At 36.1% G+C, this 15,462-nt stretch overlaps 1 protein-coding gene across 1 annotated transcript; it reads right to left on the bottom strand.

Moving 5' to 3' along the window:
- Positions 1-5,188: 5,188 nt before the first annotated feature.
- LOC126749359 (uncharacterized) lies at positions 5,189-7,090 on the bottom strand. The gene is made up of 3 exons (XM_050459027.1): positions 6,540-7,090; positions 5,446-5,617; positions 5,189-5,334 (listed from the first exon to the last, which is right to left on the bottom strand). The coding sequence occupies exons 1-3, from the start codon at positions 6,975-6,977 to the stop codon at positions 5,189-5,191; spliced, it is 756 nt and encodes a 251-aa protein (XP_050314984.1). The 5' UTR covers positions 6,978-7,090.
- Between the last annotated feature and the right edge of the window lie 8,372 nt (positions 7,091-15,462).

Here is a 15,462-nt window from a genome sequence, read left to right as displayed (position 1 = left end):
CTCCCGAAAGAGGCCCCATTTACTGGGGCCGTTCTGTGCGCATCTCGACGCGGCGCATAAAGACAATAGACGCATTAGGCTGCTCGCTACAGCCAGAGTGAGTGCTCCGAAAAACCCGAAGAACAAAATGAGAAACCAGACTGTTCCAAGCACCACACCGGCTTCAGAGGCAAGCAGTTCACGCCTTTTTACCCCAACACCCTTGACCCCACAAACCGACACGTCCAATGACAGGGAATTCGCTGACCAAGTCTCAGCTGATTTAAATGGGCCTAACCCTGAACCTGTTTGCTCAACTTTGGAGGAAGGTCAGTTCACCACTCCTCTAAAGACCTTCAACTTTAAGGCCTACGTGTCAGAACCGACGCTTGCGGTCCCAGTGGCAAATCGCTTTACCCCCCCTCCACGTTGAAGACGGGATGGACGTGGAGGAAAACAACGAAACCACGTCCCAAGAACGCACCACGGAAGACCAAATAAGACAAAGGGCAGTAGAAAATTCCACAAGAAATAAACAAGGAAACAACTCTCTCCCAACCCCCATAGTTTTGAATGGCAAGGTCCAAAAGCACGGAGACCTCTTAAAGGACCTGCAAAAACTGGCACCCAAAGGAGTTACCCTAAGGTATGCCAAAAAGAGCGTTGTAATCTACCCCAAATGTGAAGTAGATTACAAATCTATCATAAGGGTGTTTAATAGCACCAGCACTAACTACCACACTTATTCCTTGGAAAACGAACGAACGCATGCCTTTGTTCTTCGAGGATTGCAGGGGGACGTTACGGCAGAGGAAATTGCAAAGGATCTGACAGAAGAGCAAAACCTGCACGTCAAAAAGGTATTTGAGGGACAAACTATTTTTAGTTGTCACGGACCCCAGTATTACGGTGTCAAAACTGAACCGTGATATAAAAACGGTATTGTGCGTAAGGGTGCGTTGGGAAAATCGGAGAAGCCAGAGAATTCAGTGGCGAAGCGTGAACTTTTCTTTCGGGTAGACAAACAATAAAAATTGTTAATTAAAAAAAAATGTGTATTCAATATTATTCACTTTAATGAAATAGAGAATGAAAGCGCATGAAATATTAACTCATAGAGAAAAATATATAGTGATATAAAAAAGAAAAAAATAATTACTACTAGCATAAAAAGATAGATAGATAAAAATAAATACTACTTACAAAAAAAACACAACATAGGTATAACCATAACTTATAAATCCATAATATCCATTATTTTAAAATTAATTAAAGACAAATAAAAATACAACTAAAATACAATTGCCAATATCAAACAATCGTTCCTAAATAACCCCTAAAATATCCACTAAAAAAATATTTTCTATACACCCAAAAATAAAAATACTAATTATTAAAAAATACAAAACTGAAAATGTATTGCGGCCGACCAGATCAAGCGTGTCCATAAACAATAACCCTCAAGAGATAATAAAACAGCTGGTCGACTTCGATAGACAAAAGCTCAAATGTCTTTCCCGCGAGTAAATTTTGCATACGTAATAGGCTGAAGACTGATGCGGCTGGACCTCTGTCACCTGCTTCCTGCTTGATGCGTAAATGGTTCGATTAGATGTTTCAAAGTTCGGAAGACAAATGTCAATGTGTCTTCCTGCGGCTCGTATAGATTAATTGGGTGTCAGCCCTGCATTTTTATTTTAATTGGTGCGTTAGGAGGGGCGCGCCTTAAATATTATATATAAATAGATATTATAGCCGTTTAGATACTATATAATAATAGTAAGGAGAGCGACTACATTCTGTGTTATTTTTTTTTTAATTTTAATTCAACAATTACATTAAATAATTACGTGATAAATTAATGACAAATAATTGTATAATTTTGGGTAGACAGTGTCTACCTTGTCTAGTCGTACGCTTCGCCACTGGCTGTGATCCAATGCCAGAACTGCCAAAAGCTGGGCCACTCAAAAGCAAACTGCCGAAGGGTAACGATGTGCTCCAGGTGCGCGGGGGAGCACGAAATAACACAGTGCCCAAACAGGGATAGGCCACCCCTATGTGCCAACTGCGGCGGCCCTCACAGATCCCATCTCCACTACCTGCCCTGTATACATTTTTAAACTCGAACAGCAGAGAACCAGAAACATAAAGAAGGTAGCGGAGAAGGCACCAAAATTCGTCCCAGCTCCTCTGCCAAACAAACCAGCATGGCAAACGCAAACTCGAGGCCAGCCGTAGCCGATCGATAGTTCTAGCCTGGACACTTATCCCCGCTTCCATCGATACCTCACAACAGAAGCCGAAATCATGCGAGGCGACGACCGCATCGCGATGGCAAAAATTCCGCGCTGGGGTACATATGTTGCGTTGATTCGAAATAATATTTTACTGCAGTTATTATTGTAGTTTATAGTAAGATTACGCATTTAAAATTTTAAACTACCAAACTATTTTGATACTCGCTTTAAGTTTTAAAAAGAATAAAAATTCGGTATTTAAATTAGGTGGGTAAATTAACAATTTTATTTTTAACTTAAATTTTACAATCTTAATTTTATTTAGAATAATGCCTACCTCTTGCTGCATTCCTGTTTAAGCTCAAAAAAAATTAAAATGGATTTAAATTTTTTTTTGTTTTTTTTTGATTATCTTCGGAATCATTCAAATTTTCGATTTTTTAAATAAGCAACAAAAATTTGGCGTAGGTACCTACCTAATTTTGTTTTCAGCATTAATATTTTTACGAAAAAGTAATACAGCAATGCAAAAACTTTCCCATAGCAACCAAGATAACCCACAAAAGTGTCAAGAATAAGTTTTTGAAAAATTGTTTTTTTTTAAATAATCTTCAAAACCACATAAAATATAATATATATATTTTTTTATATGGCATATTCTTTTACAAGTAAATAATCTGCAACTTTGGGGTAAATTATCCATTTTCGTATTTTGAGGGCAGACGAATTTGAAACACCGTTTATGTATATTTTTCCAATAAAATAAATAATAAAAAATATTTAAAACATTTATCATATACCTAAAAATACGTAATAATAAAAAAAATATATTATCTTGTAAAATGTAAAATATTAGGTCCCGCGGTATCTCCACTTAGTCGTTCCACTGTACGGCGTGCGCCACCAAATCTCGGCTTCAATTTTGACGCCACGAAACCAGTGTCACGGCTAGAACTCTCGATCGGCTACGGGCCAGCCCACAAGCAGTACCACGAACCAGCAAGCGCCGCCAGTCAGCCGCTCATACGATAGGGAGTTTCCCGCTACTCTGAATGGCCGCCGCGCGCCCGCCTCTGCCATGGCTCCATCGACCAGTGCCGATACTGCGAATATTACCGTTGATAAATTTCGCAGTATACAGGATGCTTTAGGGGAACTTCAGTCTCTCATTAAAGCGGGCCATTCATTAGCGGATTGGTTGGCCGGATCGGTCTGCCCTGACTTGTCCGGCGACCGATCCGCTAATGAGTGACATTGAAAGACAAGGCGCGCACCGGTCAGGGTCGGGTTGTGAGTTCGCCGATCGATTCACTGAACCTACGACCCGACCGCGACCAATCCGTGTGAATTTGTGATTGAAAATGTCTTTCGAAGACAACAAAGTTTTTTGGGAAGAATTTATTCTTCTATATCAAGAAAATCCCTGCCTTTGGGATATCAAAAGTAAAGATTATCGCAACAAGCAAAAGAAAAATGCTGCTTATGATATTTTAATTAACAGTTGCAAACCACTTTTCCCAAATGCAAACAAGGAATTTGTTATAAAAAAGATGTCATCATTACGGGCATCTTTCCGGCGGCAACTAAGGCGGATTAATGGCGCTAAAAGTACAGGAACGGGGGCAGAAGATGTACCAGAACCTACGTTATGGTACTTCGATCTATTGTCGTTTCTTATGGATCAAGAAGAGTCTCGTCCAGCAGTGTCTTCGATATTAGACGACAATAACATCGAGGAGAACTCACATACCTCAGTAAGTATTTTTTTATCTACCTTGTTTGTATAATGTAACTCAGAAAAAAATTAAAGTCGTTTGAAAGCAAGGGCGTAGATATGGGGGGGGGGGGGGGGTAAAGGGGGTAATTACCCCCCCCAGAATAATGTATTTATATTAAAAAATATATATAAGTATAAAAAAAATAAATTAAAAAATTAAAATTAATAACATTTGCAACAGTGCTAAACTGAGATTAAATCTAACATATGTATATATACCGGGTGTTTTTCAAAAGTGGCTCACCCCTATAACTTTTTTATTTTTTAAGATAAAAAAATGAAATTTGGCAACAGTGTATGGGTCATTGAGATGAATTAAATGGCGTATTCAATTATTTTTTATCACTTCCGGTTTGACCGGAAATGACCATAACTTTCGATTTTTAAATGGGACCCTCTGTATATTTTATTTTTATTCGATAGAAAATGTCATTCTGCGTACAATCACACCTATATGTCAACTTTTGACATATCTGTTAAAAAATATTTAGGTTTTTTAAATTCAATCTAGAGTGCCATTGACTTCGTTAAAATCGTTAATTTAACATCAAGTAGCCCTAGAAAAATATAATTGACCGTCTTTTACCCATACACTGTTGCCAAATTTCATTTTTTTATCTTAAAAAATAAAAAAGTTATAGGGGTGAGCCACTTTTGAAAAACACCCGGTATGTTTGTATAATATGTTATTGTAGACTTACATGTACCTACATACATTAACTTCCAAAAAAATTACCCCCCCAGAAAAAAATAATATCTACGCCCTTGTTTAAAAGAGGTGGTGGATTAAAAAAAAATTATAATAATTATTATTTAATGAAAACCCAAAATTCACTACTTTACGTACTTTATTCAAATTAGACATAAATGAATTTATCAGTGTACAAATCTATCTTGGAAGTCGACGGCACCAGCATTATTGTAATATTCCTTGTATCCATTTCGTACCATTTTGGCGTCAATAGTAGGAACGTCGTGCCTAGAAATATCCAGTGACGTTAGTTCTGAATTAGTGTGCCTATCGTCACCTAATAAAACAGTTCCAGAGTTAACGTCTTCTCTATCAATATGATTAGGTTGAATATATGTAGTACTCTTGCCTCGTAATAGGTTATGTAAAACACAACAAGCCATTACGATGTCGTCAACTGTCTCTACTTTGGTAGCTATTGGTGTTAGCAAAACCCTAAATCTATTGGCCAGGATTCCAAACGCATTTTCGACTACACGACGCGCACGGGAAAGTCGATAATTGAAACATTTTTTCCCCATAGTCAATTCTGGTGGTGTGTCTGTAGGGTTTCATAAAATTCGTCATAAGACTGAACGCTTCGTCTCCTATAAACACAAACGGTAATTTGTTTCTAATTTCTGCCATACTGATTGGCTCAGGCAGTTTTAAAGATCCTTTTGTCAATAAACGGTAAAAATCTGTATTCTTGATGACACCGATATATACAACGCTAAAGAATCCTTTGTAGTTATAAAAGTATGATCCACTACCTGGCGGCTGTTTTATTGCTATGTGTTTGCCGTCTGCGGCTCCTAAGCAATTTTCAAATTGCCACATTTTCTTAAACTGGTCTGCTATTTGAAGCCATTCCTCTTCTGTTGAGGGAAACTGGAAAAAAAAACTAATATCGGTTAATTGTATTTTGCAGGACACTGATTCACACACACAAGACTCAACTCAACCTTTGGATAGTTCACCAGTTTTATCACCTGCAACATCTCAGAGCTCGACATCAACTTCCCGTAACAAGCGAATTCAGAAGTCAGAGAACACCTGGACAAAGAAGAAACACCAATTTTTGGATGCCTCCCTTAAAATTTTGCAAACAGAGACTGCACCCCCACATACTGATAAAGAAGAATCGCAAGAAATAACATTTGGCAAAAATATTGGCCAACAGTTACAGGAGACTGAAGACAGACAAAAGATAATAGCCCAAAAATTGATATCAGATGTGCTTTTTTATGCTAAATTGGGGAATCTTACTGATTCTTCTAGTATTTCATTCACTCACCAACCAGCACCTTGTCAAAGTGTCTCTTACGTACCACCAGCACAGCTCTATCAACCAACATATACCAATAATGTTACACCTTACACTCAGCCCAATGTGCTGCATTGGGAAGTCTATCGACCAACCTACGCCAATCTTACATCTTTCACTCCTCCAAATGTAGCACAAGCCTATCAACCAACCTACACCAATCTTAATACACCTTCCACTCAGTCAAGTGCCGCACAAATCTTCCGACAAACTTACATCAATCATACAACATCCACACAACCAAACTCAAATGCGGCCGGCTTACCTTTTACCTCTCAATCAGAAGTGTCCACACCTACAACTGATGCAGCTGCGAAAACTACAGATCATGTTTTCATGGATGAATTTTTATCTTTTGACAAAGCAAAGAACTAATAACAGTTAGTCATTAATTTGTAGCAATAAGCAAACTCAATAAACAAACTTTCCATTTTTTCTTATTTCTACATTCCTTTTAACATGCAATTATTACAGTAAAGTACTTACCCGCAAGTATTTTTCCCGGAGGGACATGTATATAGCACGACACGTTTCTGGAATGATTTTTCCAAGTAACTGAGGAGAAATTATACACGAAAACTTTAAGTCTTCGTAACTCCTCCCTGTTGCCAGAAATCTCAAAGTTGCCACTAACCGTGCTTCAGCAGTAACTGATTCTCTGAATACAGTATTTTCCCTTTTTATAAGAGGTTCTATTAACATTAATAATTCTTGAAATGTGTTATAATCCATTCGGAGATAATTTATAACATCAAGAGGCTCAGAGGATTGGATACATTTCAATAAACGTAAATGCGTAAAATGTTCTCTCTTTTGCAACCACTTTTTCACCCAAATCCGTTTTTTCTGTTTTTCATTTTCGAATAACAAAATTGCACCAACTGCCAAAGCAACTTTTGACTTCTTGGAACACGCGGGAGACATAGTGTGTATGTAGGGCTCACCACAACCACTGTACGAATGAACTCTTTGCAAGGTTCGTGGTGTATGTGTGGACGTCGGTGGATGAGTCGCAGGCCGGGTCTCGGTTGGGAGTCGGGTACAGACGCCACTAAAAAGCACCCGATTCCCGCCGGTGATCGTGTATGTTCGGAGAAAAATTCGGTCGTTTGACGTGAATGACAAGAATAACGACACGAATGTTCCCGCTTTTTTTGCGTTTGTTGGTTGTTTACTTTCGTAAAAAAGCTCCAACTAATTTGATCAATTATTGCGATTATACTGAACTTGTTTCTTTGTGAAATATTGACCATATTGTTGCTTATAGTGTTTTAAAATAATACCTGAAAAGCTGTATTAATTCCAATTCAGCGATTTTAGCTGTAAAGATGGACGGCCCTACTCAAAACCATCAGAATCAGGGCCAAACTATCAACAAAAATATGTGCCACTTATGCAGTAAAATGTTTTCTTCCATTTCAGCTAAGAACAAACATATTAAAGTTATTCATAAGCAGCAGCTTCCAGATAACCCAAAGTCACACATTTCTTGTCCCTTATGCAAAGAGACTAAATATTCTTGTGAGACTTATCAAAGACTTGAAGCTCATTTACAGGTAAGTCATGATATCAAAATAGAGTCCTCAACTTTCCATTTTTCCAGCGAAGAAAGATTTGAGGAATGGTTAAGAGAGCATAAAATAAGCACAAACTATGCACTTGTTCGCACAAGGAAAATTGAAGACAATATTGAAAAAGTATATTGTTGCAATCGAAGCGATTTTAGAGGTAATTTGTAGCAATTTCAATTGTTCATTATGGTGTGTGAGCAAAGGAAGGGAAGCGATTCTGTTTTAGATGAACTCCTTGGGGAATGTTCTTCCAATAATATTGAAGCTAGCCATAGTCTAGAAATTGAAACATTTGTTAATGAGAAGATTACTGAAAATCAACAAGTAGCAGTACAAGGATTCACAACAAGCAATCAACAAGAGAAATTGAAATTGAAAGTGTATCAAACTTTTTAAGATCTTTAAATGATGAAACTTATGATAAGTAAGTTATCTTTTTATAAAATTATATAAGATATATTAACACATACCTGTAAATGTCTAGGTGCATGAGACAACTGATATCAATGATGGAACAGATAAATAAGACAAATACAAGTAAACGAAAAATGAACAAACAAGTTTATTTTCCATCAAAGAAGAAGAAGGAGCAGTAAATAAAAATAATAAATTGTATATTTTTTTCTATTTATCAGTATTTTTTTTATATAATAGTAGGTATATTTTTATAGGTTTAAGTATATATGTATGTATATGTGTAATATAATTTTTTTTGTAAGTTTTAGGCAAATATTTAAAAAAATATTACCTATCTCATAAGTTTCTTGCAGTTTCTTCTTATGAGTATTAATGGAAACTGCGAATTGTAAATTAGTATTTTAGCATAAAATAATTGAGTTTCTTTTCAAATCAGTCATATACATTATACATGTTTTTGCAGCATTTATAAAATAAAACTTTTAATATATGATACATTTATATAACAGTATAACTAATTAAATCCATTGTGTTTTCACTTACCAAAATTACCTCTCTACCTAGGTATAAAAGTTATTTAAAAAAAATAGGTACTTATTTTAAAGAGATTAATAACATTTATATATTTAAGATTAAAATTAAAGTACAATACTACAATATTTAATAAATTTTGTTTTTCATTTATTTTTTCTAAATATGCAATACCCTATTGTTTAAGTTGGGCTTTTCCTTTTGATATATCCACATATAGAGAACTTAAAAAAATAATAGTTATTTGTATAACAAAAGGGAGCAAAGTGCATAATTTCCTTAAGTGGGTGAAGTTTGATCTAGCAAAAGCATCCATAGTGAGGAAATGACGCCGCTCCTACAGTACTTCATTTTCTACTTTCATTCTTATTAATAAGCACAATTTAATGTAAAAAATTAATTTTATAAAAAATAAGCAAGATATAGTCAAATAAAAAAATTCAATTGTGCAGGGAAATAAAATTAAAAATTTTCTTATAAGGTAGTAGAAAAATAAATATTTCAAATAACACTTTCTCAAAAATAAACCATATTAATTTTAAATAATATCTAAACTCAAATCAATGTCCGCCCAAGGAAATTTTTAAAAATATTTATTCAAAAAAAAAAATTCAATTGGAATGGAAATTCCATTGGATCTTTCAACCAAACTGCATTTTTTTGATACTTACATTTACATTAGGGTATCATGTATAAAATTAATAATTAAATTTTCTTGTTTGCATCCTTTATTTATATTTAATTTATTTAAAGAATCAATAATTATTATTATTCCAGAAACGCTATTTTTTATTTTAATTAAATTATTATTCCATTAATTATTATTTACATAAATTATTTTTATTGCCAGAAACCGTTGCTTCTAGCAGCAAACATTGCTCTTTTGTTGGTTGCCCGCCATTCACATAATATTTAAATATCCGAATGGGACAATCGGAGATAGCCGAATGGTGACGGGAATCGGGTGCTTTTTAGTGGCGTCTGTCGGGTACGGGTTCGTCTAGTGAATGGCCCGCTTAATCTTGATGGCTTACACGACGCCATCTGCTGTTTTGTGAGTATGCTGCGTGGTTGTAACTCGGCTATGGAAAAGTTTAACGCCAGCAGGGTGTTTTTTGAGGAAAAGCTTTCCAGCTTCAGCATCTAAGCATTTATTTAGTATTTATTTGTATTTTATTTTCAGACTCCTACTGTGGAACTGCAATGGGATTCGCGAGAAGCAAAGCGAATTCATTCACTTCCTTGGGTGGACTAACACAACTAACAGATCCCTTCACGGTCGATGATCTCAATTCAGATCATCTGCCTGTGATTGTCGACTGGGGTGGGGGAAACAAACCAGCAAACAACCAACGCACAACCTACAGCTACAAAAACTTTAACTATCAAACTTTCAGACAAAAACTAAACGAACAGACAAATATTAGTGGTGAAATTCAAACAATTTCTCAGCTAGAACGAGAGGTAGAGAATATCACCACTAATATACAAACACTGCAGGACAAACTTGCCAAAAAAGTATCGGACACACCCCGACAAGAAAAACTTCCTGAAGACATTCTTAACCTCATTAAAGAAAGAAATCGAATCAGGAAGCTTTGGCAACACTACAAAAGACCAACATACCGACAAACACTCGTAGATCTGTCCAACACGATAAGACAAAAAATTGCCAGTCATCGCAATTCCTGTTGGACAGAGAAACTGCGAAAACTGACACCGACGGACAACTCACTGTGGAAATTCGTGAGGGGAATGCGGAAGCAATACCAAAAAATCCCGACCATTGCATATAACGGCCGGGATTGCGTAACGGATTTCGATAAATCCGAAGCTTTCGCAAATTTCTTGGCGGGAATACACAGTTCAAAAATTCCCAATATCCCCTCGTGTACTTCAAAACCTCGTGTACTTCAAAACATCCCCTTCCGAAATTCAAAAATATTTACGCCGACTTCCCAATAAAAAAGCTCCTGGTCCTGACGGCATTCCATATCGCCTCCTTAAGGCTTTACCCTGAAAAACTCGTGTACAACTAATGTACATTATAAATGGCGTAATCAAACTCCAACACTTTCCCACCGCTTGGAAAAAAGCTATTGTCATCCTTTTTCCTAAGCCTGGCAAAAATCCTTCCCTTCCTAGCTCCTATCGGCCCAACTCCCTTTTAAACACTATGGGAAAACTTACCAAGAAGATTCTCCTGTCCAGGATTAATACTGTGGTCGAAGCCAATAAAACAATCCCTAAGGAGCAATTTGGTTTTAGACCTCGGCATAATACCACTTTGCTCACCGCAAGGATAGTTCAAGACATCTTCGATGGCTACAACCAAAATATGAACACCTCACTGTTGCTCCTGGACATGGTAAAAGCTTTCGATAAAGTTTGGCACTCTGGCCTTATTTACAAGTTCCTTTCCATTCTCAACTTTCCTCTGCATCTGGTATCCCTTATTACATCATATCTCCATGACAGAACTTTCCAAATAAAAATTGAAAATACCCTGTCACTTACAAACACTTAAAAGCCGGTGTCCCCCAAGGCACCGTACTCTCCCCTATCCTCTACAACCTCTACGTATCCGACATCCCAAAATTTGCGAACACCAAATTGGCACTGTACGCTGACGACACAGCCATCTATACCCAATCCTACTATGCCCAAGCCACGAAACATACCCTTGCACACCACCTTACAACCCTCCTTCCCTACTACGATAAGTGGAAGCTAAAGGTGAATGGTGCAAAAACCGAGCTGGTTACTTTTACCCGAAAACGCACCAATCACCGAATTATCTCTCCACTTATCGTAAAAAACACTCCCATTACCCCTTCAAAAAAGGCAAAGTATCTCGCATCGTTCTCGATCAAAGACTATCCTTTCAAGCCCACATTTCCTCAGTGCTGCAAAGAACATTTGCAGCACAACAAAAACTCTATCCCCTCATCAGTCCTAAATCACCCTTAAGCCCGGAAAATAAATTGATCATTTACAAACAAATAATTAGACCTTGCCTCACCTATGGAGCTCCAGTTTGGTGCATCATATCGGACACGCAACGGAGGCGCCTCCAAGTTTTTCAAAATAAAATTCTGAGAGGCGTCTTATCTGCGGACAGATATACGCGGATCCGTGACTTGCACGAAAGCACCGGTGTGGAATACATCTCTGATTATATCAGCGATATATCAGAGAGGTTCTACACGGTGTCCGTGAAAGGAACGGAAATGACGCAAATATCACCCAAATCCGATATGATAACCAAAATCAAATTAAACATGGGCCATTGGCCCAGGGCCAATTTATAAAAGGCTTCCAGTCTATTTTCGGGCATCCTAAACGGTCCCCCCTTAAAGCGAGCGCCATGCCGAGATACCGATTGACACCTCCCACAAAGCCCCCAACCTCTACCTAACATATTTAATATTTATTTTCATATTTAAATGTCCGCGTGCGGACTCAAATATGAATTCTGTAAATTTTGTATAAGTGTATATGAGGCGTATAGAATCAAACCCCGCTAACTCCACTTTTGTCCAAAAATGATATTTTGATTTAATTTCACAGCTAATTTGCCAATGAATCTGGTCGTGTGAATCTTAACTTTCAAAACACGCTAAAAGAGGTCTAAAATATGGCAAAAACATCGCGTTTATTTTCAAAACCCGCTAACTCCCTGCACATGTTACAATCAAATCCCGCCAACTCCATTTTGACCAATGACGTTGCTCTATTAGATACGAGCACATGTTTATGTATCATTGCATCAGTTGATGTTTAGATTTCTATCGTGCAGGATCTGAGTTATTGCTTTTAGTGATTTTTATACATAAGTTTTAAATATAAATATGGATGAGTATAATAAACCCGTACAAAAATGTACACCGAACAAAGCCCGAAAATGTTTAGCAAACAAATCCAACCGAAAATCAGAGAAGCAAAAGATTGAGAGGTAAGTCCTATTGTGTAATTTTGGTAAAAATGTGTTTCTAAGTGTATTTTTATATACTCAAGTCAGGATCTTTTTGCAAGTAAGCGTTTTTTTGTCGAAAATCTAAACTAGGACATTTTTTAAAATTGTTAATTGCTACTTTGATAACTACAATTAGGGGCACATTAAAATTTGTTAAAATAAGAATGTATAAGTTTAATTTTGTATAATTTGTAAGTAAAATGAAAAGCCGGTTTGTTGTAATCTCAATAATATGTCACTTTCAACTTATTTTTAGATACAAGCCTAAAAGACCACCGGGTGTCCCAAGCTGTAATCATGCAACGAAGAGCTTCCGATGCAGCACTCTAACCAAATTTGACATATCTGATTTTCACTCAAAGTTTTATGCTACTCCTGCAAAAATTGATCAAGATAATTATATTGTGAAGTATACCAACGTTCAATTGCCAAAGCGGAAGCGCCCAAAGAATAGTTCGAGGCAAGTGAGAAAATTAAGTTACAAATTTTTTGTAAGGAATAGAAGCGGAAAAATAATTCCAGTTTGCAAACCTGCGTTTCTGAGTATACTGGATATTAATAAAGATAGAGTTTATGGAGTTTTAAAAAGACATTTTGAAAGTGGGCAAATGGCACATGAAAACCGGGGTGGAGATCATAAAAGCAAGAAATATCAATGTAGGCGAGAGACAATTCAGTTCTTTTTGGAATCTTTCAAATGTCAGGATTCACATTATTGCAGGTCAAAGAGTTCTTGTCGTGTATATTTGCCGTCAGAACTAAACATCAGAAAACTGTACCAAATGTATTCAAATTCAGCACTTGACAATGTCAGTGTTAAAGAATCATTTTTTAAACATGAATTTTGTACAAAATATAACATTGGCTTCGGTTCTCCGAGGACTGATGTATGTTCCACATGCATTCAGATAAGTGAAAAAATAAAGCTGGCGAGAGATGATCCTCCTAGAAAAGCTACACTGATGGCTGAAAAAACAGTGCATAAACTTAAGGCACGAGCTTTTTTTGCATTACTAAAGGAAGAAAAGCCTGAAATGATAACATTATCATTTGACTGCCAAAAGAATTTGCCAGTTCCAAAACTTCCAGACCAACAGGCATATTTTTCAAAGCAATATAACTTCTACAATTTTACTATTGTCTGTGGTAGTTCCAAGACCACGTTAACTTCAGAAAACGTGTTTTGTTATTGTTGGAATGAAACTGTTCGGCCGAAAAGCTCTAATGAAATTGCTAGTGCTGTTTTCCATCGGCTCATAAACATGAATTTGGAGGGTAAAACGCACATTAGACTTTTTGCTGATGGTTGTGGTGGCCAAAACAAAAACACCACCATGATGGGAATGTGTTCAAATTAGCTGGAATGTTATGCGCCACCAAATATTAAGAAACTTGAGATAATTTTTCCTGTAGTTGGACACAGTTTTATACCACCCGACAGGGTGTTTGGAAATATCGAGAAAGCTATAAAAAAAAAGAGATAATTACGACCCCACAGCAATATATTGAACACATAAGACAATATGCCACAGTATTAAAAATGGGTGACGATGTCCCTGTTTTGGATTGGAAGAAGGAATCCCAAAATATACTAAAGCCACCTGGAGCATGGCACTTTAAATTTAATCCTTCGAAACGGTTTAAAATTACTCTTGACAAAAATCGAATTACGAAAGTTCAAGGTGAAGTAAACTACAGAACTGAATTAGGCAATCCTAGAAGTGTTACGAAGAAAAATAAGCAAATCAAATCAATGAATCCTCAACAACTTCCTGTGAACGTTCCTGTCAAACAAGATAAAATTATAGCAGTAAGTAAATTATTAGAATCACACTATGGCGAAAACTGGAGGCTTAACGAGGATTTTGATTTTTTCGTAAATATTGAACTTCGCCAACCAGATCAAGCTGATGCTAATGAAGAGCTTCCAGATTTGCAGTGCGAACCAGTTGAAGAGCTGGGATCTCTGTCTATTTAAAAAATGTGTTCTAAAAGAATTTGTGTTTTATTCAAAATGTTTCCGTTAAAATTTATAGAATTACAATTTCTGTTAATTAAAATAAACATGATTTAAGACATACTACATTTTTATTTTTATAGTGAAGTAAGTTAAAAAAGTAACTAAAGAAGCTCTACCTATTTGCTGCGTATTTCGGACCCTGAATCAGAATCAAAACCCGCTATATCCATTTTTCACAATCAAAAGCCGCTAACTCCAAACAAAAACCTAAATATTTAGCCTAAAACTTAGAGCCAGAGCCATGGTGGATTTTTTACCAATACTTAGATATTTTTATACAGAAAATTTAAATTAAAAATATTTGGCAATCAAATATCAAAAAATAATCTAGCTAACGGTTTTTCTCAATTCCTGTAAAATTTTGCATTTTGGAGTTAGCGGGGTTTGATTCTATACGCCTCGTATATTCTGTAAATAAGTACCATAGTTAAGTTAGCAATGTAATTTTTAGGGAAATACAAAAAGTTCTTTGGCTTGTAAGCTTGTTGTCGCGGGTTCGATTCCCAATAGGTGTGATATTATTTTACAATTTTTTTTTTTTATTTTTTTTTTTTTTTGGTTCTAAATAACTGTATAGTCATCCTAACCTTAAATGTATGTTTATTTACTGTTTTGCCAACGTTAGTGGCTTTTTAAGGTTTTAGTCTTTTTAATGTCCTCCTTTTTTTCTTTCAATACTAATTATTATTGTTTTAGACCTGATGATGCTCTGAATAGAGCGAAACACGTGTAGCTTTAAGTAAATGTTGTGAGACCGTGACTTTGTGTTTTTCGTCTTAGATCAGTGATTTAACTATTAGATAAATAAATTAATTCGTTTTTCTCTAATAATTAAATATGAATAAAAAAATTAAAAGGTACACAAAACGTAAAAATCAAAGTCGGCCTATAACT

The sequence above is a fragment of the Anthonomus grandis genome, chromosome 24 (genome assembly GCF_022605725.1).
Source record: "Anthonomus grandis grandis chromosome 24, icAntGran1.3, whole genome shotgun sequence".
Classification (NCBI taxonomy): domain Eukaryota; kingdom Metazoa; phylum Arthropoda; class Insecta; order Coleoptera; family Curculionidae; genus Anthonomus; species Anthonomus grandis.
This window is presented reverse-complemented; position numbering and strand designations above follow the sequence as displayed.

Bases quoted from the DNA above. Each gene is read 5' to 3' on its own strand.
- LOC126749359 (XM_050459027.1), bottom strand. From the start codon at position 6,977: ATGTCTCCCGCGTGTTCCAAGAAGTCAAAAGTTGCTTTGGCAGTTGGT. The intron at 5,618-6,539 runs GTAAGTACTTTA...TTTTTTTTCCAG, and splicing joins TCCGGGAAAAATACTTGCGG to TTTCCCTCAACAGAAGAGGA. The intron at 5,335-5,445 runs GTGTCATCAAGA...TTGTGTTTATAG, and splicing joins CTTTAGCGTTGTATATATCG to GAGACGAAGCGTTCAGTCTT.